At 38.5% G+C, this 26,591-nt stretch overlaps 1 protein-coding gene across 1 annotated transcript; it reads right to left on the reverse strand.

Moving 5' to 3' along the window:
- Positions 1 to 10: 10 nt before the first annotated feature.
- Positions 11 to 24,886, reverse strand: LOC107598639 (uncharacterized). The gene is made up of 7 exons (XM_016290030.1): positions 24,425 to 24,886; positions 24,211 to 24,336; positions 13,868 to 13,980; positions 2,408 to 2,615; positions 1,050 to 1,132; positions 181 to 891; positions 11 to 82 (listed from the first exon to the last, which is right to left on the reverse strand). Exons 1-7 carry the CDS (start codon positions 24,813 to 24,815, stop codon positions 11 to 13), a joined length of 1,704 nt encoding a protein of 567 aa, XP_016145516.1. The 5' UTR covers positions 24,816 to 24,886.
- Between the last annotated feature and the right edge of the window lie 1,705 nt (positions 24,887 to 26,591).

The following is a 26,591-nucleotide window of genomic DNA, read 5'->3' on the forward strand; positions in this document are numbered from 1 at the left end:
CATTGTGGTTTCAGCTGGAGATGTTGAGGCAGGCGTAGTTGCGGTTGTTCCAAGTGTGGATGTTTCCAATATTTCTGTTGAACTTGCAGGGGATGTTTTTTCTGCAGAAGTGGCACCAAGGGTTTTGCTTTCTACAGAAGGGGTGACAAGGGTAGTAGTTTTTGTAGAGGTTATGCTCACGGTTGTACTTTCGACAGAAGAGGTGCCAAGTGAGGTACTTGCTGCAGAAGTGGAGCCAAGGGTAGTAGTTTCCACAGCAGTGGTTTCCAGGGTTGTTCTTTCTTCAGAAGTCGTAGTAGTTTCTGCAGAAGTTGTGCCAAGGGTTGTGCTTTCTACAGAAGTGGTAGTAGTTTCTTCAGAAGTGATGCCAAGGTTAGTAGTTTCTTCAGCAGTTGTGGCAAGGGTATTAGTCTCTGTGGTAGTTTTAGCCATTGCGGTTTCAACCGCAAACATTACGGCAGGTGTTGGCTCAGATGAGATTGTCATTACATTTGTGGATGCTCCTAAAATATTTACTGTTGAACTAATGGAGGGCATTATTTCAGCAGTATTAGTTCTCGGAGAAGTAGTTTCTATGGACGTGATGTCTGGAAAAGTAGTTTCAGTAGAAGTAGTTTTCAGAGCTATTGTGGTTCCAGCAGCAGATGTTAAATAAGGCATGGTTTCAGGTAAGGTTGTTGCTCCAGCAGTCGTCATAACAGGTGTGTACGTTTTACTTGATGAAAGTGTTCTTTGGGTAGTTTTAGGGGTTTCTTCAAATTCTCCACATGGAACAGTGGGTTTGACAAAGTCCAAAAGACCAAAATCTGCCCCAACAGTAGGTATTGAATCATATTCCCGAATAAAATCAAAAGGGTCTTGTCTTCGTTTTCTGATGTCCTTTTTAAATGTCTGTTGAACACAGGACAACATGACTGTCTGCAATTTTACAGTCACATCAAGATAATCCAGCTGGAGAATACCATCCTCACAAAATCAATACATTGTCAAATTTAAGAGACAACAAAAACATGGCAGCAAAACTTGATTATACATTGTACAGGTCTTACCTCGACTGCAGAGCGTTTCAATTTGACTAACACAGTATGGTGACTTTTCCAAAGGACTGCACGAGGCAATTGCCTGGACATACCTTGAGAACAGAAGTAGACAGGAAGAATTTTCCTGGATGTAAATATTGTTTCAAAATGGTTACCAGTTTACGTCTGTTCTTTGTATTATTATTAGTGCTGTCAATAGATTAAAAAAAAATAAATAAAAAAAAAAAAAAAAAAAAAAAAAAAAAAAAGGAATTCATTATTTTTTTTCTGAAATTAATCGTGATAAATCCCACCTAACATTAAAGTTTTTAAATATACTTTTATTGCGCAATAATTTCACATTCAATCTTTAAATTAATGTAGAATCAACAAAGACAGTATATTTTTAATATTTGTTTAATGGCATCTTTATGACTGAAGGTGAGATTCACTGATACCAATAATACTGATGTCTCTATGAAACTTTTTTCCTATTTAACCATTGACTATAGCCATTCAACATAACAGTATAATTGAGAGCTATCAATTTTAACATTTATTAGATTTGAAAAAAAAAAAATTTACGTGAACTTAAAACGGTCTTCACATAAACCCACAATAATAAAATGTCATAATTAGCTACCTGTGCCCTTCAGCAAGTACGAAATACACAGAAACTAATTAAAGTTATCAAACACTAAATTCTAAATTAAATATAGATCGATCAAAGCTACAAAAGTTATTGATTTCCTCTTTCTTTTGTTCTTTGATTAACAGACATCACAGCAGCGGGGTTATTAGGTTATTTTGGTTGCTATTACCTTAAGAGATGCCGTTGCTGATCATTATGCGGATCTGACATGCATTGTATTTTCTCACTACTCTTTAACACTCCTGACCCACACAGATCTTAAAGTCTCTAGTAAGGAGTTGATTAGTTGAATCAGGTGTCAGATGAGGGAGACAGTGCTGGGATGCACAATGACAGTTGTGAAAGTCATTGCATTTCAGAGACATGTTCTTAAATGTGACTCATATTTAACAAATACTTAAATGCATGCACAGTTTTAACACCGCTTTAATCATCTTCATGACTTAACTTACAAAACTACAATGGTGCATGCTCGTAGTTTCTTTTGCGCTTTAATATGAAATACACCGTGCGTGCCACCCCATTTGTAAACGCAATTGAAGCACACATGCTATGAGCACAGTATAACGGCTGACAGGACCGGAAAATTTGTTTTTACTGACTTATGGCCCGACAACATATCACTGTTGTTCAATGTTGTTCTACTGAAGCTTCATGAATATAGAATAAAATTGCTATAGTCCAAAATTAGTGGTGTAACTACCTTATCCATAAGTACTTATCACTAAGTACTCACCCAAAACTTTAACACTTTTAATCCTCTTGGCTGGTAATTTTACGATCACAAATGGCTTTCCACAGATAACTTCAGGTGATTCTTCTGTAGAAGGTGCATCATGTGGCAGGATGGCAGCATGACAGGTGGCAATGCCAGAGAAACTCTTCTTTTGAAGGTGATCAAAGTAAAGTACTCCTAAAGAGTAGTACATCCTTCCATCTCGAGTCTGAGGGATTAAATGGACAGTTTCACTTTCATTATGGCAGGCAATACACAAAATTGGCAATAGCTGATGAACTGAGAAACGAACACACACATTAGGTTTCTGTGAATTGTGGGGACTTTCGGGATTCTATTGTTTTCATAATGACCAAAAATATTTTCTATCCCCTAACACTAAACCTACAGGTGGCGCAAAGGGACAAGTTGCAAACTGACTGGAATTATGATTTTTTTTTTTGTAAACTGAGATCAAATAACAAATTAAAACAATAACATAATATAACATAACATACTTAAAAATGATTAGAAAATTTATAGTGAGGGTTCATTTCAAAACGTGGGATAGTCATAGGCTGCAGCCTAAAGCATCAAAAAATAAAAAAAAAAGAATGAAAGAAATTTACACAGGCTCTTACTGCATGTTACGGTTATTAAACGGTCATTATGAAAACCAAAAAATTACACAAATTCCTTGTTGTAATATTGTAGTATTAACCCTTTAGGCACCAGAGTTTTTTGGAAAAAAAAGCTGGATTTTGACATCAAGATTTCAAAAGCTTGTGGCTTGAAAGGGCTTAAAGATAGAGATCTACTGTAAATTAGAAAAATGTTGGGCATGACCGAAAGTTTATGTGGGGTGTAAATATACTAGTCTAATTTGCGTATGACGTCGGGGCGGACATCTTGAATTTCATAATATTCAGGAAATAGTAGATATTGAATTGATGTTTGAACTTGTTTTTTTTTGTCTTTTTATCTTCATTCCAAATGATCAGGAAAAGAGGAAATCAACAGTAAAACTATTAATAACTACAGTAAATTATTACTATATTACTGTGCCATAGTAAAATGCATGTGCCTATTTTTTTTATCAGTTGACCAGCTATCTGCCCAATCAGGTATCTAGGTGACAGTTTATAGTTCTTGAGAGTATGGTACCTCTTATTGCATGGCACAGCACACAGACCTACCCCACACTGACTGCACCTGTACTTTGTAAGGGTCCAGCACTGGTCAAATCTTTCTCTCCTAGATAACCAACAGGCTCAAAGCGTTTGATCCAGTCCTGATACACGTCTTCATTTCTCAAAAAACCCAGCCACCATTGTCATTGCTATTTCCAGTCCTATTTAGAGCCAGATCACCCCTGCTGCCTCTACCACGCACAGCACGGCCACGTCTACCGCGGCCACTCCCACCTCTTTGGGGCGCTGGATCCAAAGAGCTAGTGTTACTTCCAGCCCTATTTCTCCTACCCCTCCTGCCTCCACCTCTAGCAACAGCTCTCCTATGGACACTACGACCATGTTCACCCCTGCCACCCCCATCGGGCAAAGGGTTGAAATGATCACTTGTTTGTGCTTCGTGAACACTCGCTCCTTGCACGGCAGCACCATTGCACTGCAAAGATGTCCCGGGAGAAGCGCGATCATTAGACAACCGATAGTCATTTCCAAAAGGCAAATATTCCCCTTCAGAGTCAGAATCGGCAAATAACATTTGCAACACATCCTCACGGTACAACTTTTTATTAGCCATTTGGCGATTTTCTCTCACAAATCTCACAATTTTCTCAGATGCTCTGAACTGAACTGCTTCCGCATCAATGACACGATAGCTCACTTGCTATGCTATTTGCTTGAACACTTTGAATAGGAACATGATGTCATTTTGGTCTAGAATCGAAGTACTACATGTCTGCTATCTAGTGGTAGGGAATACAAATGAGATATTTCACCATATTAGGATCTACAGCCTATTTTATGAAGTATGACATCTTGTCGCAATTTTGCGACTTTGGCACTTAGCGGGTTAAGGATCTTTCATTTCAATCTACAGGCTAATGAGAATTTTTGAATGAAAAACCCTGACCTTGGCCGCTGGTCCTCTTTACAAGGCTGCACGTTCATGAGAGACTATTCGCGTCACAATTTACTCAAACAAAAACAAAAAAAAAAGTGGAGAAAAAGATTAACAGGCTAAAACTGCGACATGAAAAATGCCTAGAAATCCTACAAAAAATAGGATATTAACTTGGAATGTTTAGATTACATTTAAGGAGGTGTGCTTTATGCCATAAAATGACAGAAAAGGTGGCTTATTGTTGAGTTTTATAGGCTAGGCTTAGTTCGAACATATTTTGGCACTATAGTCACATTGATGTCAAAAATGAAAAGTTTTTGAAACTTACATTTAATAATTCGCTGATGTATTTCAGTGATCGGGATTTCCTGGATTTCTTCTGCGGGGTGTATTTGGATTTTCTGCGTGAGAGCGCCCTCTGGCCTTTGGATGGAGATTTACTACAGATCACAGAACTGTGCCTCACTGACACGAGATGCGCGCATGAATATTGCAGCTTTTGCCTAATATTGATTGCGATTTATCACGATTTATCGTGCAGCCCTAGTCAAAGGTACAAGACGTTAAGGAAATGAGATACGGACTAAATGCCATTTATGCCACAATTTATTTTTGCGCTAAAATCATCCAGTGTTCATAAGGTTGGTAGGTGATTAATTTATCTAGTTAATTTTACATGTGGCGATTAATTAATTAGGCTGAGAAATTACTCCCAAAAGATAATTTAAAGTCATTGTCGTATAAAGCATCAAACAAACATTACAAAAAGTAGCTTCAGCGAGAAATATTTTGTTTGATAAAATTACATATATTCTTTTGGACCATGAGGGTGAGTAAATGACACAATTGTAATTTTTGGGTGGGTGAACTACACCTTTAATTAATTTTATTATTATTATTACTATGGAAACATGAAATTATTTCTTTCATGAAATGATACTCTAAATAATAAAACAAAACTGCCAGTAGGTGGTGGTAAATGTCTTAAGTCATCAAGTCATTTATTAATTCATTTGATTCGTTCAAATGGCTGATTCATTCAGGAGTGAAGTAAATGGTTCTTTATGAATGGTCCATTGAATCATTAGGCTTGTTCGACTAATGAATCACAATCAGACCGATCGGTGTTACATCAAAGTACTGTGAGAGCTATAGAGAGCAGAGGGCTCCTTATGCTTTCGAATCACTCTCGCGGTACTTTGATGTCATACACGTCTGTGCAGCGCCACTTCAAATCCAATGTGCCTATGGCCAGTGGTTCAACGCGCCAAATGGTTCACCCAATTCGTTCAAAACATGCATTTAAGTCCCCCTGTAGTCAAAAAGGTTATCTTTTAAAACTCCTCTTTGATCATCAAAATGACATATTTAAATGTTTTTTCTTGTGAAAATAATTCTCATGCCTTAAAATAGGTTGAATGCAACTCTACACCCTTGCCTCATTTACTATAAGCGGATCTATGAATACGCAAATTAGCCCCACCTCCACTCAGGTCACACACCAGCCAGCCATGAGCGAGCGCCACTAACTGAACTGTAGTAAACGCGATACAATGGACAATGCAAAATATTGGTTTAAATTAAGCCATGTGTTTGAACCAGAAATACAGTGGTGTGAAAAAGTGTTGGCCCCCTTCCTGATTTCTTATTATTTTTGTGCATGTTTGTCACACTTTTATGTTTCAGATCATCGAACAAATTTAAATATTATTAGTAAAAGATAAACACAAGTGAACACAACATGCAGTTTTTAAATGGAGGTTCTTATTAAGGGAAAACAAAATCCAAAACTACATGGCCTTGTGTGAAAAAGTGTTTGCCCCCTAAACCTAATAACTGTTTGGGCCACCCTTAGCAGCAACAACTGCAATCAAGCATTTGCGATAACTTGCAATGAGTCTGTTACAGCGCTGTGGAGGAATTTGTCCACTCATCTATGCAGAATTGTTGTAATTCAGCCACATTGGAGGGTTTTCGAGCATGAACCACCTTTTTAAGGTCATGCCACAGCATCTCAATAGGATTCAGGTCAGGACTTTGACTACGCCACTCCAAAGCCTTCATTTTGTTTTTCTTCAACCATTCAGAGGTGGACTTGCTGGTGTGTTTTGGATCATTGTCCTGCTGCAGAACCCAACTTTTTCTGAAATGCAGTGTTACTTTTAAGCCAGACGTAATGGGACACACACCTTCCAAAAAGTTCAACTTTTGTCTCGTCAGTCCACAGAGTATTTTCCCAAAAGTCTTGGGGATCTTCATAAGCCGCGGGTAATTCTTCAAGTTAGCGGTTCTAAATACAAATAAGTGCTAACAGCACATGACTGTGAAAATTGGGGGAAATATTAACAGTTAGCGAAACATCTAGATATAAATATAACTGTTACCGGATTAACCTGGCTGCCTTCTCACTAGACCAAGTGATGAGCAAACTTGGCTCTTCCAGGCCACTTTCCTGCAGAGATTTGGTCCAACCCTGATAAAACTCACCTGCCTGTAGCTTTCTAGTAGTCTTGAAGACAATGATTAGCTGGTTCAGGTGTGTTTGATTAGAGTTGGAGCTAAACTCTGATGGAAAGTGACCTGGAAGGGCCAAGTTTGCCCACCCCTGCACTAGACCCTCTGCTTTGCTGCACAGTTAATGATATGCCAAGGATAGGATCCCTTGACGCGACTGGTTATCGAATTGTGACATAGCAAAAAAAGGCCGTTTCAAACCGCATTTCTGTGACTGCCTTTGGGAAACTAAAGTTTTAAAGGGGTCATATGATGCTGCTAAAAAGAACATTATTTTGTGTATTTGGTGTAATGAAATGGGTTTATGCAGTTTAAAGTTCAAAAAAACATTTTCCCACATACTGTACATTATTGTTTCTCCTCTATGCCCCGCCTTTCTGAAACGCGTTGATTTTTACAAAGCTCATCAGTCTGAAAAAGAAAGGTGTGCTGTGATTGGCCAGCTATCTAATGCGTTATGATTGGCCGAATACCTCAAGCGTGAGACTGAAATGTTACGCCCCTCACATACTGTTGATGCCATGTCCGGCCGGAGCGATGATTCAAAAACATTAAAACCCATTACAAACGAGGCATTTGTTGCATCCAGTGGGGACATAATTACTGATTATAATGACTTACACTGTCTTTTTACGCGTTGCATTGCACTGCGTAAACATAAAACTCGGTCTGCATTTGTGATCGGAGAAATGACAAACAACAAGTGCTACTCTACACTGCCCAAAACTTATGTTTGAATCATCAGTGGCAAATACTTTAAATGAAAACGTACTTACATGAGTCAGAACTGCCGGCATTTTAGTCTAACGTTACTCTCCCAGGATCAGGAAACAGTCCTCCATAAAATGTGCTGCACACATCTGGATATTTGGGTTAAACTGTTCTGGAACGGTGTTGTAAATACAACTTAAAGGGATAGTTCACCTAAAAATGAAAATTTGATGCTTATCTGCTTACCCCCAGGGCATCCAAGATGTAGGTGACTTTGTTTCTTCAGTTGAACACATTTGATGATTTTTAAGTCCAACCGTTGCAGTCTATCAGTCGTATAATGCATGGCAATGGTAACAAAGTCTATGTGTGTAAAAAAAAAAACATGCACAGACAAATCCAAATTAAACACTGCGGCTCGTGACAACACATTGATGTCCTAAGACACGAAACGATCGGTTTGTGCCAGAAACCGAACAGTATTTATATCATTTTTTACCTCTAATACACCACTATGTCCAACTGCTTTGAGCACGCGCACGGCTTTCGGTGCGTGAGATGTGTACATGCTCTGGCGTAGTTTACGAGTTTACGCAAGCACCGGAAGTGCTCTCGCGCATATACGTCACACATTGTTTGTACAAACAATGTAGGTACGACGTCTAATCAAAATGGTACTTACTTGCGCTTATCCGGATTGTTCAAACTGACTTCTGAGCCTGCTCGCCTGAAGTTATGGTTGATTGCTCTTCAGCTGGATATCAACACACTGTGACAAGTCGGCTGCCTCCCCCTAATTATCAGCATCACCCAGTTCCTTAATCGCCGCCCTTCTCTAGGCTCCCGACATGAGTGGGTGCGTGAGAGAGGGGGGGGCACTGAAATAGCCAGGGCTGGCGGCGTGTGATGGGGCACACCTGTACCGAATGGAGCACACCTGAACCGAATGGAGCCTCATCACCTCCGCTGTTTAAATGCCAAGCGCGCCTCTCCTCGGGAGACCGGTCTCTTCCCCGTTCACACACGCTGGTGTCCTCGTGGGTCCAGAAGGGGTGCGTAGCGGGACTCCCGTGCCGCCAGAGTCGTGAGCTGCCAGACCCGCAGTCCGGACAAGAACCGCACCAGTTACACGGCCGTCGGGCAAGGATGCTGGGCCGCCTAGTCCCTTCAAGCGCCGTGGGCAGAGAGAAGGATGAAGCCGCTGATAGAAGCCACCGCCCCGGACCATACACATCTCACGCACAGAAAGTCGTGCGCGTGCTCGAAGCAGTTGGACATAGTGGTGTATTAGAGGTAAAACAATTATATAAATACTGTTTGGTTTCTGGCACAAACCGATCGTTTCGTGTGTTGGGACATCAATGTGTCGTCACGAGCCGCAGGGTTTAATTTGGATTTGTCTGTGCATGTTTTTTTTACTCTCATAGACTTTGTTACCATTGCCATGCATTATAAGACTGATGGACTCCAACGGTTGGACTTAAAAATCATCAAATGTGTTCTACTGAAGAAACAAAAAGTCACCTACATCTTGGATGCCCTGGGGGTAAGCAGATAAACATCAAATTTTAATTTTTGGGTGAACTATCCCTTTAACTATATGTAAATACGAGAAACTCAAACAGGAGCATTTTTGCCCCATATCTTGAATTTTAGGGACATTCTAACTACACTCTCTAGGCCTGTGTATCAACAGCAAAGTCACAATATGATACACATCATGATACAGAGACCACGATACGATACATATCACGATACAGGACTGCATTGAATTTCACCTCAGAAGAATTTCGTAAAATAGCTGTTTATTAAACACTGCATACTATAGGGCCATAACTATTGGCAGAACAGGCACTTGACCTCTGCATTATGAAGGGCCTCCATAACTATACCACAGTACAATATAGGTAATGGCATATGTTTCATGTTTACATTGTGCACTCCCCACAAGGTACAATATTATGATTGTTTGAATCTTGTTTTTAAGCCCAGAAATAATAATGTACTCATTCTAATAAATTTATATCGTAATGTAGGCTACTCATTCTAATATATTAAAATCATCTTTACATTCTTTGTAGGTTATTGCACAAATCAACACTCTACGTTTTAAATATAATAAACAAATAATTTAGTTTAGTTCTAAACTAATGCGCTGTCTTCAATGTACCTCATGTCACACAGATCACGCTGCACTTGATAAATTACACTTTTCTGATAATAGAATATCTAAGTGGAGATCGCTAAACCACAAGCTTACCAGTGTTTTCAGAAAGCAAGCGCGTTTATCCAGTGGAGAGAGAGGTCGCGTACACATGGTTGCCAGGTTGACAAAGATAAGTAACACTTAGTAGATATTTCCGTTTTGCGCAAGTGGGAAGCTCTGTTTCGGGGAATGTCTCTTTATATCGGGCAACCCAGTTGTGTTCCTCTGCGGCCAGATTAAACCTTGTTGTAGCCCATATACGTTCCATTTAATTAATTTTTTATTTTTTTTTTAAGAAACCTTGCACTTTTCTACTCCACGGTGTTGGGAGTAATGCATTACAAAAGTAATAATATTATAGTAGTATATTACTTTTTGCTGTAACGCAGTAATATAACGCATTACTAATAAAATTTGGGTAATATTAGTTACAATCTCAGTAACGCAAGTTACAACAACATTTTAACTCAAAGTTAAGTGGTGAATTTACCAACACCGCAAAACAGCACCAGAGAAAAAATTCCGCAGGTAAAATAGTTTGTCTATTTCCTGTTGCTGGAATTAGATGGTTGATATGACTGCAGAGATGGATTCTACATTTGTGAGATGGACACACTCCTGTTATTTTCAGTTCATCGGCGAAAAGGATAAGAATGCATAGTCAGGTGCAATTTGTGCAACACCAAACTCTCAACATGGAGAAATAGCACGAGTAAAACCTGGAAACACCTGGACTGGTGCCACTAACACTAAGCTATCGGAGAGAGCTGCGGGGTCGGAGAAGTGAAAAAGGTGGCGGACGAGCGCAGACAACAAAAATTAAGTTCAACTAAAAATAATCTGTTTTTATTAAATCATAGTCTATATATAAAATTAATGAATGTGTGAAATATTTGACTTAAAATAGCTTAATTAATGGATTAACAAAACGAAAGGAAAAGGCAGACACATGCTGCTGAGTTTGGTTCACTGGCTATTTGTGTGGCGCGGCGCTCTACGAAAGTCCACGGAAAGGTAACAGTGATGACAGAAATAAAAGTAAATGCATTGCAGTTTCGAATGATCTGTATGACCAAAAATTATGGAGTATTTGTGTTTGTTTCCGCTATTCGATTGCGCCGGCGCCTCACGCACACACATACAGCATTGCAAACGTTGCAGCCTGTTCATTATCAGAATAAAATGCGGTCAACCAAACATAGAGCCACTGGTTAATTTAAATAGTGCATACTGCGTAGTACAATCCGTGCCGTTCAGCCTGAGCTCGGGCCAAACACATTTGCTCATGTGACGAGGATGTTTTTTTAAGCGCATTAAGTAAGCCTGGTTTACATAAATAATAGTTTAGCATTCAAATACAAATCGCAAATATGGACACATTTAATTGGATTAATGCCGAATGAGGTAGGCTGCGTGAGAATGCAGGTTTGCTTTCACTTTCGAAGTGAATTAGCCTAATATTGGCTTGTTTAGCAACTTCTATTTTTCATTATTTTCTTTGGAAACGTTCAAAATAGTTTATAGGCTAGATATTGTGTGTACATTATTACATTCATAAATAACACCGGTAAATAAAGCGAAATGTTATAATGCGGTTTGTGCTTAGTTATGCGTTTAACCTAAACTACAACGTAACATTAATGTAGACCTACATACCGGTATCTAAATATGATTTTATAATTTTATGCTATAGACCCTCCACTGGATGTAGAATGAGCACCCAGCAATAAACTACATTTTGGCATTTTATTGCTAATACTTCTGTGGATATTTTGGTGAAAGTAACTCAAAAGCAGTGTAACGCATTACAATTCAGAGACAGTAATATTGTAAATGCAACTAATTACTTTCAAAAGACAGTAAGTAATATATAATGTATTACATAACTTGCCCAACACTGCTACTCCTTTTTAAACTGTGCTCTTGTATTCAAATTAAGTGTGGTCCACTGCTGCGCACGTGCCGAGATATCTGAACAGAGACAGCTGTAACGATATTCGTATGCTCAAATCTTTGTGACGATACATCGTTGTATCGAACACAGCCCTATACTAGGCTCCATGACGCAGTGAGTTGTTGCCCTGCCCATTATTTGTCATCGATCAACTGTATGAAATGTCAGATGACCCACATAGGTCTGGGGCGGGGCAAGTAATTTTAACTCATTATTTTTCACAGTAATTAATCTAATTCGTTAAATTACCAGCCCTAATATACACACACACACACACACACACACACACACACACATATATATATATATATATATATTTATATATATTTATTTTCCATTGGCCAAATAGTATTTCATTTGTTTAAAACCAATCAAATTACATTTATGCATTATATAATTTCATAATATAAAATTAATTTTTCCAAGTTGTATCCTTCTAATACAGTGGTATTTTTCATAATGTTGTGGAGATTCAATTCAATTCAAGATTATTTGTATAGCGCTTTTCACAATACAAATCATTGCAAGGCAACTTCACAGCAAATTAAGTTTCTACAATATTTAGTGGTAGCTTATCAGTGGTGACTGTCAGTTAATGTACATATGGCAGACATGTACGGAAATGTGCCTTCACATGACGTACACCTCTGTGCAGCTGCGGTTGTAGAGTAAGCTATTATCATTAGACCTATTCAAACTGGACAATGGACCGTTCGACCACCAAATCCAGCTGTGTCTGCCATAATATCGAAGTAAGTGCGCATCATTGTCCTTGCGAAAAAAAATTCTCTCATAAGATGAGATCTGCAGTTTAGTTTAAATATGAATTATAGCACTCCCCGCTGTCATTAAAGCATGCTATGTTTCCATAGCGCATCTACTACAAATATGTCTTAAAGGGGTCATATGATGCCCATTTTCCACAAGTTGATATGATTCTTTAGGGTCTTAATGAAAAGTCTGACATAGTTTGGTTAAAATTTCTCAATGGTAGTGTAAAAACACTTCTTTTTTTTTTATCCTGTCAAAAACCGCTCCTTTCAGCTCAAGCCGTTTTTGTAGCATTTTCCTTTAAATGTTAATGAGCTCTGCTGACCCCGCCCCTCTCTTCTGAGCTGCTCTCAGAGAGACGGTTTACTTCAGCCGCATTCATCGTGAAACTTGCTAATTAGCACATTATTAGGAAAGCGATTTGCAAAGACTCATTACAAAACATTATACTCACTTCTTCTGTAGATGAGACTGGATCATGAATGATTTGCGTGAACAGACTCATTTAGGCAGATCGGGGGAGCATTCCCTTCAGAAACAATGTAATCCACTGCGTCTTCAGCGGCTCAGATGTCGGGAGTAAATGACGACTGCTGTGTTCATTATTACATCCAACAACAGAACACCTCCCTCGCTTAGGAGTCATTCTTGTCTACATCTGCTCCGGCGGTGAAACAATGGCGGACTGATGACAGCTCACTCAGGGCGGAGCTAAGGTAAGACGCCAGTCCAGTCTGTGCTGAAACGCTACTGTCAATCAAACTATCGTGGGAGGGGCCTGTCTGTGTGACGTCACACAGACAGGCATCTGAGACCGGCTCAATTTGAGAAAGGGGAAAACATTTAACGAGAATAAAAAAAAAATATTTTTTAAAAAGTGGATTTTTATCATTATAGGGTGGTTGTGTACACACTGCCAACACGCATTTCAGTTCAAACAACTTGTAAAATTGCATGTGGGGTCATAGGACGCGATGTGCTGAAGAGGGCCAAGAAAAGAACTGGGTTCTCTTTTGAGTAAAAAATATTGTGAACACCAAAAGGACTGAGGTCACTTTTGGCTAGTTCCCTTTATGGTTCATTTTAAGCGAACTGGGGTTGGTTTAAAATGAACTACACATGAAAAAAACCTAAAATTACATGCAGAAATGGAATGGGATTGATGAATATAATTGAATTAAAATGTCTAGTATGGAAATGAGCAAAGGAAGAATTAACCAGAATTAACCAATCTTACCCAATTTGAAGCATAGCAGTCTTTGAAGTAGATCCTCAGCAGCATTGATGGCCCATGATTCCTTCGGATGCATCGGCACTGCTTTTGTGTGTGTGAATCTGCCCATTCAGTCTCTGCAAATATGATTTGATAATTTCATTTAAAACTTAAATGTTGATAAATAATGCACATTCGATATATCACGCCCACTTTTTAAGCAGCAACCCCAGTATTTTTTCCCATTCATTTTTCCCACAGGGATTTAAAAAAAAAAAAAAAAAAAGCCATGAATCAGGCCAAACAGCTATAAGCTGAATCACAACATTACAAGGTTAATCACTGCCACAGCCATATCACCCTGCAGCCCAAGACTGTTTCCACACTGAAGCTAAGCAGGGCTGAGCCTGATCGGTACCTGGATGGGAGACCTCCTGGGAAAACTAGGTTGCTGCTGGAAGAGGTGTTAGTGAGACCAGCAGGTGCTCACCCTGTGGTCTGTGTGGCTCCTAACACCCCAGTATAGTGACATTGGGACACTATATACTGTAAAAACAGGGATTAAAGTTCCGTCGCTACGATGGATTTTCATCAGTTCAACCAATCATATGAAATTAGTATTAATAAATTAATTTGTACTACAGAGGTGGCACAGAAGAACACAAAAGTGGCTTGTAAGTACATTTTCAGACGTTTAATTAGGCTCAGCGGTAGCATGAGTGCAATTAAATTCATAAATTAATGTGGAGATTCATGTTTTAAATATACAATTTTGAATACAGAAATTATTAAAATAACGGAAATTATACGCTAAAAATTAAACTAAATCCGCCAGTTGGTGGTGGCAAGTCACTGATTTTAATCACCGAATCATTCATTCGACCGGCTGAATCATTCAGGAATGAAGCAAGTGACTCTTTATGAACTGACGGAAATCTGTTGTAGCGACGGAACTTTAATCCCGGTGTAAAAAGCACCGTCTTTCAGATGAGACGTTAAACTGAGGACCTGACTCTGTGGCCATTAAAAAAAATCCCATGGCACTTCTTGTAAAGAGTAGAGGTTGAACCCCCATGTCCTGGCCAAATTCACTCTACTGGCCCGTCAATCACGGCCTCCTAATAGTCACCATCTACTGAATTGTCTCCATCTCTCTCCTCTCCACCTGTAGCTAGTGTGGGGTGAGCGCACTGGCGCCATTGTTCTTTGGCTGCCATCTGTGGAGATTAATGTTTTAAATATACAATTTTGAATACAGAAATTATTCAAATAACGGAAATTATACGCTAAAAATTAAACTAAATCCGCCAGTTGGTGGTGGCAAGTCACTGATTTTAATCACCGAATCATTCATTCGACCGGCTGAATCATTCAGGAATGAAGCAAGTGACTCTTTATGAACTGACGGAAATCTGTTGTAGCGACGGAACTTTAATCCCGGTGTAAAAAGCACCGTCTTTCAGATGAGACGTTAAACTGAGGACCTGACTCTGTGGCCATTAAAAAAAATCCCATGGCACTTCTTGTAAAGAGTAGAGGTTGAACCCCCATGTCCTGGCCAAATTCACTCTACTGGCCCGTCAATCACGGCCTCCTAATAGTCACCATCTACTGAATTGTCTCCATCTCTCTCCTCTCCACCTGTAGCTAGTGTGGGGTGAGCGCACTGGCGCCATTGTTCTTTGGCTGCCATCACATCCAGGTGGATGCTGCACACTATTGGTGGTTAAGGAGAGATCCCCCATATGATTGTATAGCGCTTTGGGTGTACAGCAATACACAAAGCACTATATAAATGCCTCATTCATTAGATTGAAACCTTTATTTGAGGCAAAAAAGTATTCCAAAAATCAGACAAAACACCACAAGGTAAAAGACAGTATACTTAACGACTTTAAAAGAACAACAATTATACAATTCTAAGAAACATCGCTAATGCCAATCAAATTAAATCTGATAATGAAGTATAAAACTACTGAAGTGGAGTATACAAAATATAAAAGATATGAAATATCTGCTGAAGTATATGGCAGATGCATACGAATGAAATGTTTCTCCAAGCATTATTTTTCATAATATTATGGTAGTCCGGTAATTAAATCTAGTAAAGACATAAATATGCAGCCGTAGTACAAGCAGGGTGTGATGGTTGGTCTGTATTAGTCCCGCCCCTCCTCCACTGTGATTGGTTAGCTGACTGAAAAGTGACAGTGATGAGTGCTGCGTTTTACCTGAAATTGAACATTCTTCAACTTGGCGCAGAGAAATAACGAAAAAAGAAAAAAGACGCTCAGCGCTCCATACGCTCCTGCTGTTTTAAAAACCCATTTAGAACAACTGAAAAAACTACTGTCAAATGTGTATTTCTAAAAGAGACACCAAAAAAGTAATGTGTGGCCTGTGCTGGCAAAATGAGTCGGAATGCACACAGGCTAATGTTGAGAGAAAAATTGTAAAAAATAACAAAAAATAAATAAATAAAAAGTCATTTTGGTCGAATTTCGGGTTTTCGTAGAAATTAGGTCATTAAGTCCCCGTCTAGCAATTCCAATGCTTCAAACAGCAATTAAACATCTAAAATTATATTTGTACGTTTTCTGAAGAGTAACTTTTCTCTGCTCACTTCTCATATGAATCGCACACAAAGGTGCTTCCACCAGCGTGCAATCCTGATGCATACACATACGGTCACGGTGTTAAAAATTGGTGCGCGCAAGAAAACTTGTCCGGAGTTCTACATTATCAACCCATACACGTTCAGTGCCTGCGAGCTGCATTGCACGTGGGGCTGTAATTTTGGCCATCATTAAAAATATATGAATGGCGGCAATACCGGCATATTTAAGAATAGTGTAAGCAACACTACACACCCACATGAAAACAGCAGCTGTGTTTATCATAGCAAAGGCAACATATTATATGAATTCCGTGAGCGGAGGACGAGTTTATGCGGTTAGAAGAAATTTCTAGCATTAATTCTGATCATGGCTTGTCTTGAAAAACGAAGACAGTTTGACGTCCGTCATAGAAGTCACACTGCAGGACTGTGCGATTGGTTAGCTGACTGAAAAGTGACAGTGATGAGTGCTGCGTTTTACCTGAAATTGAACATTCTTCAACTTGGCGCAGAGAAATAACGAAAAAAGAAAAAAGACGCTCAGCGCTCCATACGCTCCTGCTGTTTTAAAAACCCATTTAGAACAACTGAAAAAACTACTGTCAAATGTGTATTTCTAAAAGAGACACCAAAAAAGTAATGTGTGGCCTGTGCTGGCAAAATGAGTCGGAATGCACACAGGCTAATGTTGAGAGAAAAATTGTAAAAAATAACAAAAAATAAATAAATAAAAAGTCATTTTGGTCGAATTTCGGGTTTTCGTAGAAATTAGGTCATTAAGTCCCCGTCTAGCAATTCCAATGCTTCAAACAGCAATTAAACATCTAATATTATATTTGTACGTTTTCTGAAGAGTAACTTTTCTCTGCTCACTTCTCATATGAATCGCACACAAAGGTGCTTCCACCAGCGTGCAATCCTGATGCATACACATACGGTCACGGTGTTAAAAATTGGTGCGCGCAAGAAAACTTGTCCGGAGTTCTACATTATCAACCCATACACGTTCAGTGCCTGCGAGCTGCATTGCACGTGGGGCTGTAATTTTGGCCATCATTAAAAATATATGAATGGCGGCAATACCGGCATATTTAAGAATAGTGTAAGCAACACTACACACCCACATGAAAACAGCAGCTGTGTTTATCATAGCAAAGGCAACATATTATATGAATTCCGTGAGCGGAGGACGAGTTTATGCGGTTAGAAGAAATTTCTAGCATTAATTCTGATCATGGCTTGTCTTGAAAAACGAAGACAGTTTGACGTCCGTCATAGAAGTCACACTGCAGGACTGTGCGTCAAATCTTCTGACACTGCCAGAATTTCGTCGGAGGTCAAATTTGATCGCAACGGCCATTAATCGGCTGTCAAACTAACGATCAAAGACTACAGATTTTAGCCTAGGATTATAGGAATCTTTTAGGATTGTCAATTTGTCTCAGACGACAAAATCGTGGCCAAAATCGTACAGTGTGCGCCAGGCTTTAAACTGATGTAGTCTTTTAATGAAAATGGAAAATAACTAACTTTAGAAAATTTGCTCATTGCGACTCATTTTGCCAGCACAGGTCACATTAATATTGCAGCCTGCACTGCAAACTGGGCTGAAGATACATGTCAAAGTCACGCAACACCAACCTGTTTCATGACTTGAAGCAATATCACTCATTAGAACATGCAGAAACTAAGAAATATTTTTTTTCTAGTAAAATATTTAAGGAAAAATGACTAGTAAAAAGTAGTGTTTGTCATGTTCTGACCATAAAGAATAGTTTAAAACCAATTCTGAGAGCAAAAATCTGCCTTTAAACTTGAACAAAAAGATTTAACATTTATCAGGATAATTATAGATATTTACTGATATGAAAAATTAATTTTTTGGCCATATCACCCAGCCCTAGTACACACTATTACAACCACGGACCTCACAACAGGCCTGTCTTTTAAAAAAAACAAAAAAAACATTTCTTTTAGGAGAAAATTAATGCCATTTTTACTTCCGGAACCTTACTGTTGCACTCTATATCTAACTGTTCTGCAATAACCATTATTGTTCATTTTGGAAATTTATTCATCCAGCGAAAATTATTGGCCAAAAAAATAAAAATGGCCGAAAGGCTAATGTTGAGAGAAAAATTGTAAAAAACAAACAAAAAAAAAAGTCATTTTGGTCGAATTTCGGGTTTTCGTAGAAATTAGGTCATTAAGTCCCCGTCTAGCAATTCCAATGCTTCAAACAGCAATTAAACATCTAAAATTATATTTGTACGTTTTCTGAAGAGTAACTTTTCTCTGCTCACTTCTCATATGAATCGCACACAAAGGTGCTTCCACCAGCGTGCAATCCTGATGCATACACATACGGTCACGGTGTTAAAAATTGGTGCGCGCAAGAAAACTTGTCCGGAGTTCTACATTATCAACCCATACACGTTCAGTGCCTGCGAGCTGCATTGCACGTGGGGCTGTAATTTTGGCCATCATTAAAAATATATGAATGGCGGCAATACCGGCATATTTAAGAATAGTGTAAGCAACACTACACACCCACATGAAAACAGCAGCTGTGTTTATCATAGCAAAGGCAACATATTATATGAATTCCGTGAGCGGAGGACGAGTTTATGCGGTTAGAAGAAATTTCTAGCATTAATTCTGATCATGGCTTGTCTTGAAAAACGAAGACAGTTTGACGTCCGTCATAGAAGTCACACTGCAGGACTGTGCGTCAAATCTTCTGACACTGCCAGAATTTCGTCGGAGGTCAAATTTGATCGCAACGGCCATTAATCGGCTGTCAAACTAACGATCAAAGACTACAGATTTTAGCCTAGGATTATAGGAATCTTTTAGGATTGTCAATTTGTCTCAGACGACAAAATCGTGGCCAAAATCGTACAGTGTGCGCCAGGCTTTAAACTGATGTAGTCTTTTAATGAAAATGGAAAATAACTAACTTTAGAAAATTTGCTCATTGCGACTCATTTTGCCAGCACAGGTCACATTAATATTGCAGCCTGCACTGCAAACTGGGCTGAAGATACATGTCAAAGTCACGCAACACCAACCTGTTTCATGACTTGAAGCAATATCACTCATTAGAACATGCAGAAACTAAGAAATATTTTTTTTCTAGTAAAATATTTAAGGAAAAATGACTAGTAAAAAGTAGTGTTTGTCATGTTCTGACCATAAAGAATAGTTTAAAACCAATTCTGAGAGCAAAAATCTGCCTTTAAACTTGAACAAAAAGATTTAACATTTATCAGGATAATTATAGATATTTACTGATATGAAAAATTAATTTTTTGGCCATATCACCCAGCCCTACAGTAATGTGTGGCCTGTGCTGGCAAAATGAGTCGGAATGCACACAGGCTAATGTTGAGAGAAAAATTGTAAAAAACAAACAAAAAAAAAAGTCATTTTGGTCGAATTTCGGGTTTTCGTAGAAATTAGGTCATTAAGTCCCCGTCTAGCAATTCCAATGCTTCAAACAGCAATTAAACATCTAAAATTATATTTGTACGTTTTCTGAAGAGTAACTTTTCTCTGCTCACTTCTCATATGAATCGCACACAAAGGTGCTTCCACCAGCGTGCAATCCTGATGCATACACATACGGTCACGGTGTTAAAAATTGGTGCGCGCAAGAAAACTTGTCCGGAGTTCTACATTATCAACCCATACACGTTCAGTGCCTGCGAGCTGCATTGCACGTGGGGCTGTAATTTTGGCCATCATTAAAAATATATGAATGGCGGCAATACCGGCATATTTAAGAATAGTGTAAGCAACACTACACACCCACATGAAAACAGCAGCTGTGTTTATCATAGCAAAGGCAACATATTATATGAATTCCGTGAGCGGAGGACGAGTTTATGCGGTTAGAAGAAATTTCTAGCATTAATTCTGATCATGGCTTGTCTTGAAAAACGAAGACAGTTTGACGTCCGTCATAGAAGTCACACTGCAGGACTGTGCGTCAAATCTTCTGACACTGCCAGAATTTCGTCGGAGGTCAAATTTGATCGCAACGGCCATTAATCGGCTGTCAAACTAACGATCAAAGACTACAGATTTTAGCCTAGGATTATAGGAATCTTTTAGGATTGTCAATTTGTCTCAGACGACAAAATCGTGGCCAAAATCGTACAGTGTGCGCCAGGCTTTAAACTGATGTAGTCTTTTAATGAAAATGGAAAATAACTAACTTTAGAAAATTTGCTCATTGCGACTCATTTTGCCAGCACAGGTCACATTAATATTGCAGCCTGCACTGCAAACCGGGCTGAAGATACATGTCAAAGTCACGCAACACCAACCTGTTTCATGACTTGAAGCAATATCACTCATTAGAACATGCAGAAACTAAGAAATATTTTTTTTCTAGTAAAATATTTAAGGAAAAATGACTAGTAAAAAGTAGTGTTTGTCATGTTCTGACCATAAAGAATAGTTTAAAACCAATTCTGAGAGCAAAAATCTGCCTTTAAACTTGAACAAAAAGATTTAACATTTATCAGGATAATTATAGATATTTACTGATATGAAAAATTAATTTTTTGGCCATATCACCCAGCCCTAGTACACACTATTACAACCACGGACCTCACAACAGGCCTGTCTTTTAAAAAAAACAAAAAAAACATTTCTTTTAGGAGAAAATTAATGCCATTTTTACTTCCGGAACCTTACTGTTGCACTCTATATCTAACTGTTCTGCAATAACCATTATTGTTCATTTTGGAAATTTATTCATCCGGCGAAAATTATTGGCCAAAAAAATAAAAATGGCCGAAAAAGAAAAACAGCCCAAAATATCATATCATCGGACGCGCCGCACCGCCCAGTAGTGCTCAGTGTGCAGGTTTCACTCTCCTCATCACTGCACATCTGATTCTGTTGCATGGAAATGAATAAAAATTATATTTTGATATTTAATAATAAGGTAACACTATACAATAAGGTTCCATTAGTTAGTTAATGTAGCCTATTAACTAATAGGGGTGTAAATCGGATGGTTCGTCACGATACGATATCGATTCTTATACCCAACGATACGATATTTGCCGATACTTCAAAATTCTACGCATTTACAACAGTCACGACAGTCATGACATCAGGCTGATGCTTAGCCTAAATAATTTTATCGGGAGCGCTCATATGAACACTGCTGCAGTCTGTTTAATAATCTCTTTTATGTAAATAATTTTTGCATTGAAATTTGCATAGATTTTTGTTTGTATATGTTGTCAATTATAGTTCTTAGAGAGAAAATCAGAATCGGCAAAAATCGGTATCGGCAGGTCACACTTCCAAAAAAATCGGAATCAGCCAAGAAAATTATAATCTGTGCATCGCTAGTGATTATTCATGTAAACCCTCATAAGTTATGTCTTAAGTGAACGTAAACAGCTGAGAATGAAAACATAAGTGAAACAATACATTGGAATTAATAGCTCTCAATTATACTGTAATGTTGAAAGGCTATAGTCAATGATTAAATAATAGGGGGGGTGGGGGGGGGAAAGAACAATTTCCTAGAGACATCAGTAGTATTGAATCAGTGATACTCGCTTCAATCATAACATTTTTTTTTAAAAAGATGCAATTAAACAGATATTAAAAATATACTCTTTGTTTTTTCTAAATTAAATTGAAGATTGAATGTGAAATTATTGCAATATAAAAGTATATTTAAAAACTTGGATTTAGTAATAAAGAGAGAAGAGAGATAGTAAAGGATTAATTGGGGGGGGGGGGGGGGGGGGGAAAGAACAATTTCCTAGAGACATCAGTAGTATTGAATCAGTGATACTCGCTTCAATCATAACATTTTTTTTTAAAAAGATGCAATTAAACAGATATTAAAAATATACTCTTTGTTTTTTCTAAATTAAATTGAAGATTGAATGTGAAATTATTGCAATATAAAAGTATATTTAAAAACTTTAAAAGTTAGGTGGGATTAACAGTGATTAATTTCAGGAAAAAAAAAAGTGATTAGTTTTTTTTAATCGATTGAAAGCACTACTACTGATGTCTCTACTAAAAGCATTTTCCTCCTCAACTTTAGCTATTCAACATGACAGTATAACTGAAAGCCTTTTTTTTTTTTTTAATTGAATAAGTTATGAAAAACAACAGCTTTTAAGTGAACTTAAAGGGGTCATATGATGCTATTTTAAAGATCATTATTTTGTGTATTTGGTATAACAGAATGTTGATATTTCCACATCGAGTGATTTTAGGTGGGAGTGGTTGACTTAACTTTTATAAAGAATATCTCTTTGGATTTGAGACTTTAGTCTTTGCAACTTTACAGATCTTTATGCACCAAGAGCTTGTAACACTCCAAAGAGAAAGGAAAAATTGAAATCGCATCATATGACCCCTTTAAAACTATTTCACATAAGCTATAAATAGTATATGCAAAAACTAAATTGAATTTTTCTTTTGTTCTTTGATTTCCATCAATTACACAGACTGCAGCAGGTTTCACTCTAAAAGCAGTGTGGCCTCTTTAAAGGGGTCATATGATTGGCCGAATACCTCAAGTGTGTGAGAGAAATGTTACGCCCCTCACATACGGTTGATTCCGTGTCCCGGCCGGAGCGACGAGACATAAATATTAAAACCCATTACAAACTAGGCAGTGGTTGCATCCAGTGGGGACATAATTATTGATTATAATGACTTGTACGGTCTTTTTACACGTTGCATCGCGCCTCGTAAACTTAAAACTCTGTCTGCATTTGTGATCAGAGAAATGACAAACAACAAGTGCTACTCTACACTGCCCAAAACTCGCTTTTGAATCATCAGTGGCAAATCATTTAATTGAAAACGTACTTACGCGAGTCAGAACTGCCGGCATTTTAGTCTAACGTTACTCTCCCAGGATCAGTAAACAGTCCTCCATAAAATGCGCTGCACACATCTGGATATTTGGGTTAAACTGTTCTGGAACAGTGTTGTAAATACCACTGATTTGTAGTCGTGTCCTCTTTTGGAAGACCATACAAAGTAGTTTCGCTTTCACAACGAAAAACACAGCGGCCTAGCGTGAGGGGCCCGGCTTAACGGGAGCCGAGGCGGCGGGGTCGAGATCCGACGAATGAGCGGCAACCACATGTGACGGACCACGGGCTGGATTCCGCTTCATCCACGGTGAAAGTTGATGTATTCCCTCAGCGACCAGCACAGATCAGCTCCAGGTATGACGAAGCGGATATCGTCCTCTTTTGGAAGGCCAAACCAAGTAGTTTCACTTTCACAACGAAACACACAGCGTCTTCAGGACATAGCTGCAGCGTCAACAATACTACAGCAAGACTAAAGTTACGCCGCCTTTGCGTGAACGTTTGGGCGGCGTTATGCAAATCTTCCCACATAGTGAGGTAGACATGTGGGGGCGTGTTAGAACCAGACATTTTAGATAGGCGTGGCTGACTCTTAACTTTTATAAAGAATATCTCTTTGGATTTGAGACTTTAGTCTTTGCAACTTTACATATCTTCTTTATGCACCAAGAGCTTGTAACACTCCAAAGAGAAGAAAAATTGAAATCGCATCATATGACCCCTTTAAAACCCGACGCACGTGGCGCGGATCTGAAACATTGGATCTTCTCCCAGTTTCTAGGGTCAAACAAATAAAAACGTCATACTTTGTGAACAAATCTAAAATCGATTTCCCTTCGCCTCTTTATAACTCAGAGTAAATATTCAGGAGTACTCACTGATAATCAAGCGTGGATTTGAATGCCGCGTCGTGGAAAACTTGATCCAAAGGCGTTTCTTGCCGCAAGTGAACACAGGCCGAGAGTCGTCAGACACCACGACTCCATTCGAATTCTGTTGATCTCCTTGATGGACGAATAAGCGGATTTTATGACAAGTCAGTAAAACAAATTATTTTAAACCACCAATAATCTTACAAGCAGCTTAACTTACTCAAGAATCGCCAAGTCACAGGTCCTCTGAGAATCTCCTCAAATTCGCCATTTTGCGAGGGATTCGCTCCGTTTTGGTCCGCATTATTAACCAGACTGCGGTCCTCACATGCACGGCATTTGAAAGTGGATTGGATCGTCGCGTCGTCCGCTGGATCACTTGAAAACGCTGAAGTGTTGACATACCGTTCACAGTCAACTTCGTGAGCGTCAGCGGCTCTCAAATACAGCCTCTCCAAGTCCGCGGGAGACTGCTGTGCTTTGAGCGACTCATTTGATCGAGTTGTAACGTCTTTGTTAAGATGGGCTAATGTCAATATTACAAATTCCCAATTTATCAGTAACGCCATCATCTTTAAACGCCTGTTCCACGTAATTCCAGGTCCGTGCATGATAATGACATGTCATGAAGCCAGAAACAAATAAAAAATCTATAAAAAAACCAAGCCCCATTGACCTCCGGCGCAAACAACCCAAGTAAGGCCAAACTTGTGCATGCAGACAGCAGGGCCTATTTATCTACTACACAGACCAATCGGCGATTTCCTCGACGCAGTGCATGCCGGTTTGATTTTCATCTATTTTCATCATTAGCCTATCTATTTTAATCTACTATAATTATATAATCTATTTTCATGTAACCCAATCTTTAATGAAAAACGGATGACTTAAATTAGCTGTTATAGTTGAGATTATTGTTAACTATTTTAAACACTTTGTTTAAATAAGTTTATAATATGAGTAGGCTTTTATGTATATTACATGACTTAATTTCAGGCTACTTTCTCTGGTTATTTTTTAAAAATATAAAATGATTTAATTTATAATTGTGGTATTGCCATATAGTGCAAAATAGCATCCACAATATTCCTATACTTCCGACAGACGTTCGGTTGAACAACATTGCTGAACATCTTATTTTATGTAAACAACGCTTTTTTGCAACCCTCCATAGGCTACACACTATTTTGTGTAAAATGTACTGTTGTCAAGTGTAGCTACTTTTAGCAAATGAGTCAGAGATAGATCTGGGCATGTTTATTTTTTATTTATTCCTGTAACACAAAGTTGAATTTTCATCAGCCATTACTCCAGTCTTCAGTGTCACATGGTCCTTCAGAAATCATTATAATATAGCCTGATTCATAACCAGTGCTGGAAAAGTTGTGCTGCTTAATGTTTCTTTGGAACCTGTGATCATTTATTCAGGATTCTTTGATTAATAAAAAGTTTTTTAAAAAACGCATTTATTCAAAATAGTCATCTTTATTTATTCATTCATCAAAGAATCCTGAAAAAAATATTCTGATTTTTACAATGATTTCTGAAGGATAATGTGACACTGAAGACTGTTGCAATGGCTGATGAAAATTCAGCTTTTCCACAACATGTATACATTATATTTTAACCCTCTGGGGTCTGAGGGAGTTTGGGGGCCCTGAAGAAGTTTTGACATGCCCTGGCATTTGTGTTTTTTTCAGGGTCTTATAAACACATTAAAGGGATAGTTCACCCAAAAATGAAAATGTGATGTTTATCTGCTTACCCCCAGGGCATCCGCTACATGAATGCTACACTACACTAGAATCTCAGAGTCTGTGGAACTATAGCCCTATTCACATGGGATTAGTCAAGTCATCTTTATTTATATAGCGCATACAATACTGATTGTGTCAAAGCAGCTTTACAGTGTCAACAGGAAAATCTTCAAGAAAAATTCTCCAGCAAATGACCTACCATATTTCGCCGAACACCGAGGTGCTGTGACAATATTAGTCCCGTGTGAATCGGCATCTCTGTGATTTGGCCAGGATTTTGTGGGGTCGTATATAATTGTTCGGACGTAGAACACGGAAGCGCTGGACGTAAACAACATATGAGAATGACACAGAAGAGAAGAGGTTGTTAAATAAAGTCGTTATTTTTGTTTTGTTTTTGCACACAAAAAGTATTCTCATCGCTTCATAAAATTATTGTAGAACCACTGTAGTCACGTCGACTGTTTTTAACGACGTCTTTAGTACGTTTATGGATCTTGAGAGTTTGGGTAGCGTTGCTGTCAATGGAGGCCTCTCTGAGCTATGATCAAAATGATCGAAAATATCTTAATTTGTGTTCTGATGAACGAAGGTCTTAGGGGTGTGGAACGACATGAGGATGAGTAATTA

This window comes from Sinocyclocheilus grahami, unplaced genomic scaffold, assembly GCF_001515645.1.
Source record: "Sinocyclocheilus grahami isolate Dianchi unplaced genomic scaffold, SAMN03320097.WGS_v1.1 scaffold253.1, whole genome shotgun sequence".
Lineage (NCBI taxonomy): Eukaryota > Metazoa > Chordata > Actinopteri > Cypriniformes > Cyprinidae > Sinocyclocheilus > Sinocyclocheilus grahami.

Bases quoted from the DNA above. Each gene is read 5' to 3' on its own strand.
- LOC107598639 (XM_016290030.1), bottom strand. From the start codon at position 24,815: ATGCACGGACCTGGAATTACGTGGAACAGGCGTTTAAAGATGATGGCG. The intron at 24,337-24,424 runs GTAAGTTAAGCT...TCGTCCATCAAG, and splicing joins TGTGACTTGGCGATTCTTGA to GAGATCAACAGAATTCGAAT. The intron at 83-180 runs GTGAGCATAACC...ATCCCCTGCAAG, and splicing joins CTTCTGTCGAAAGTACAACC to TTCAACAGAAATATTGGAAA.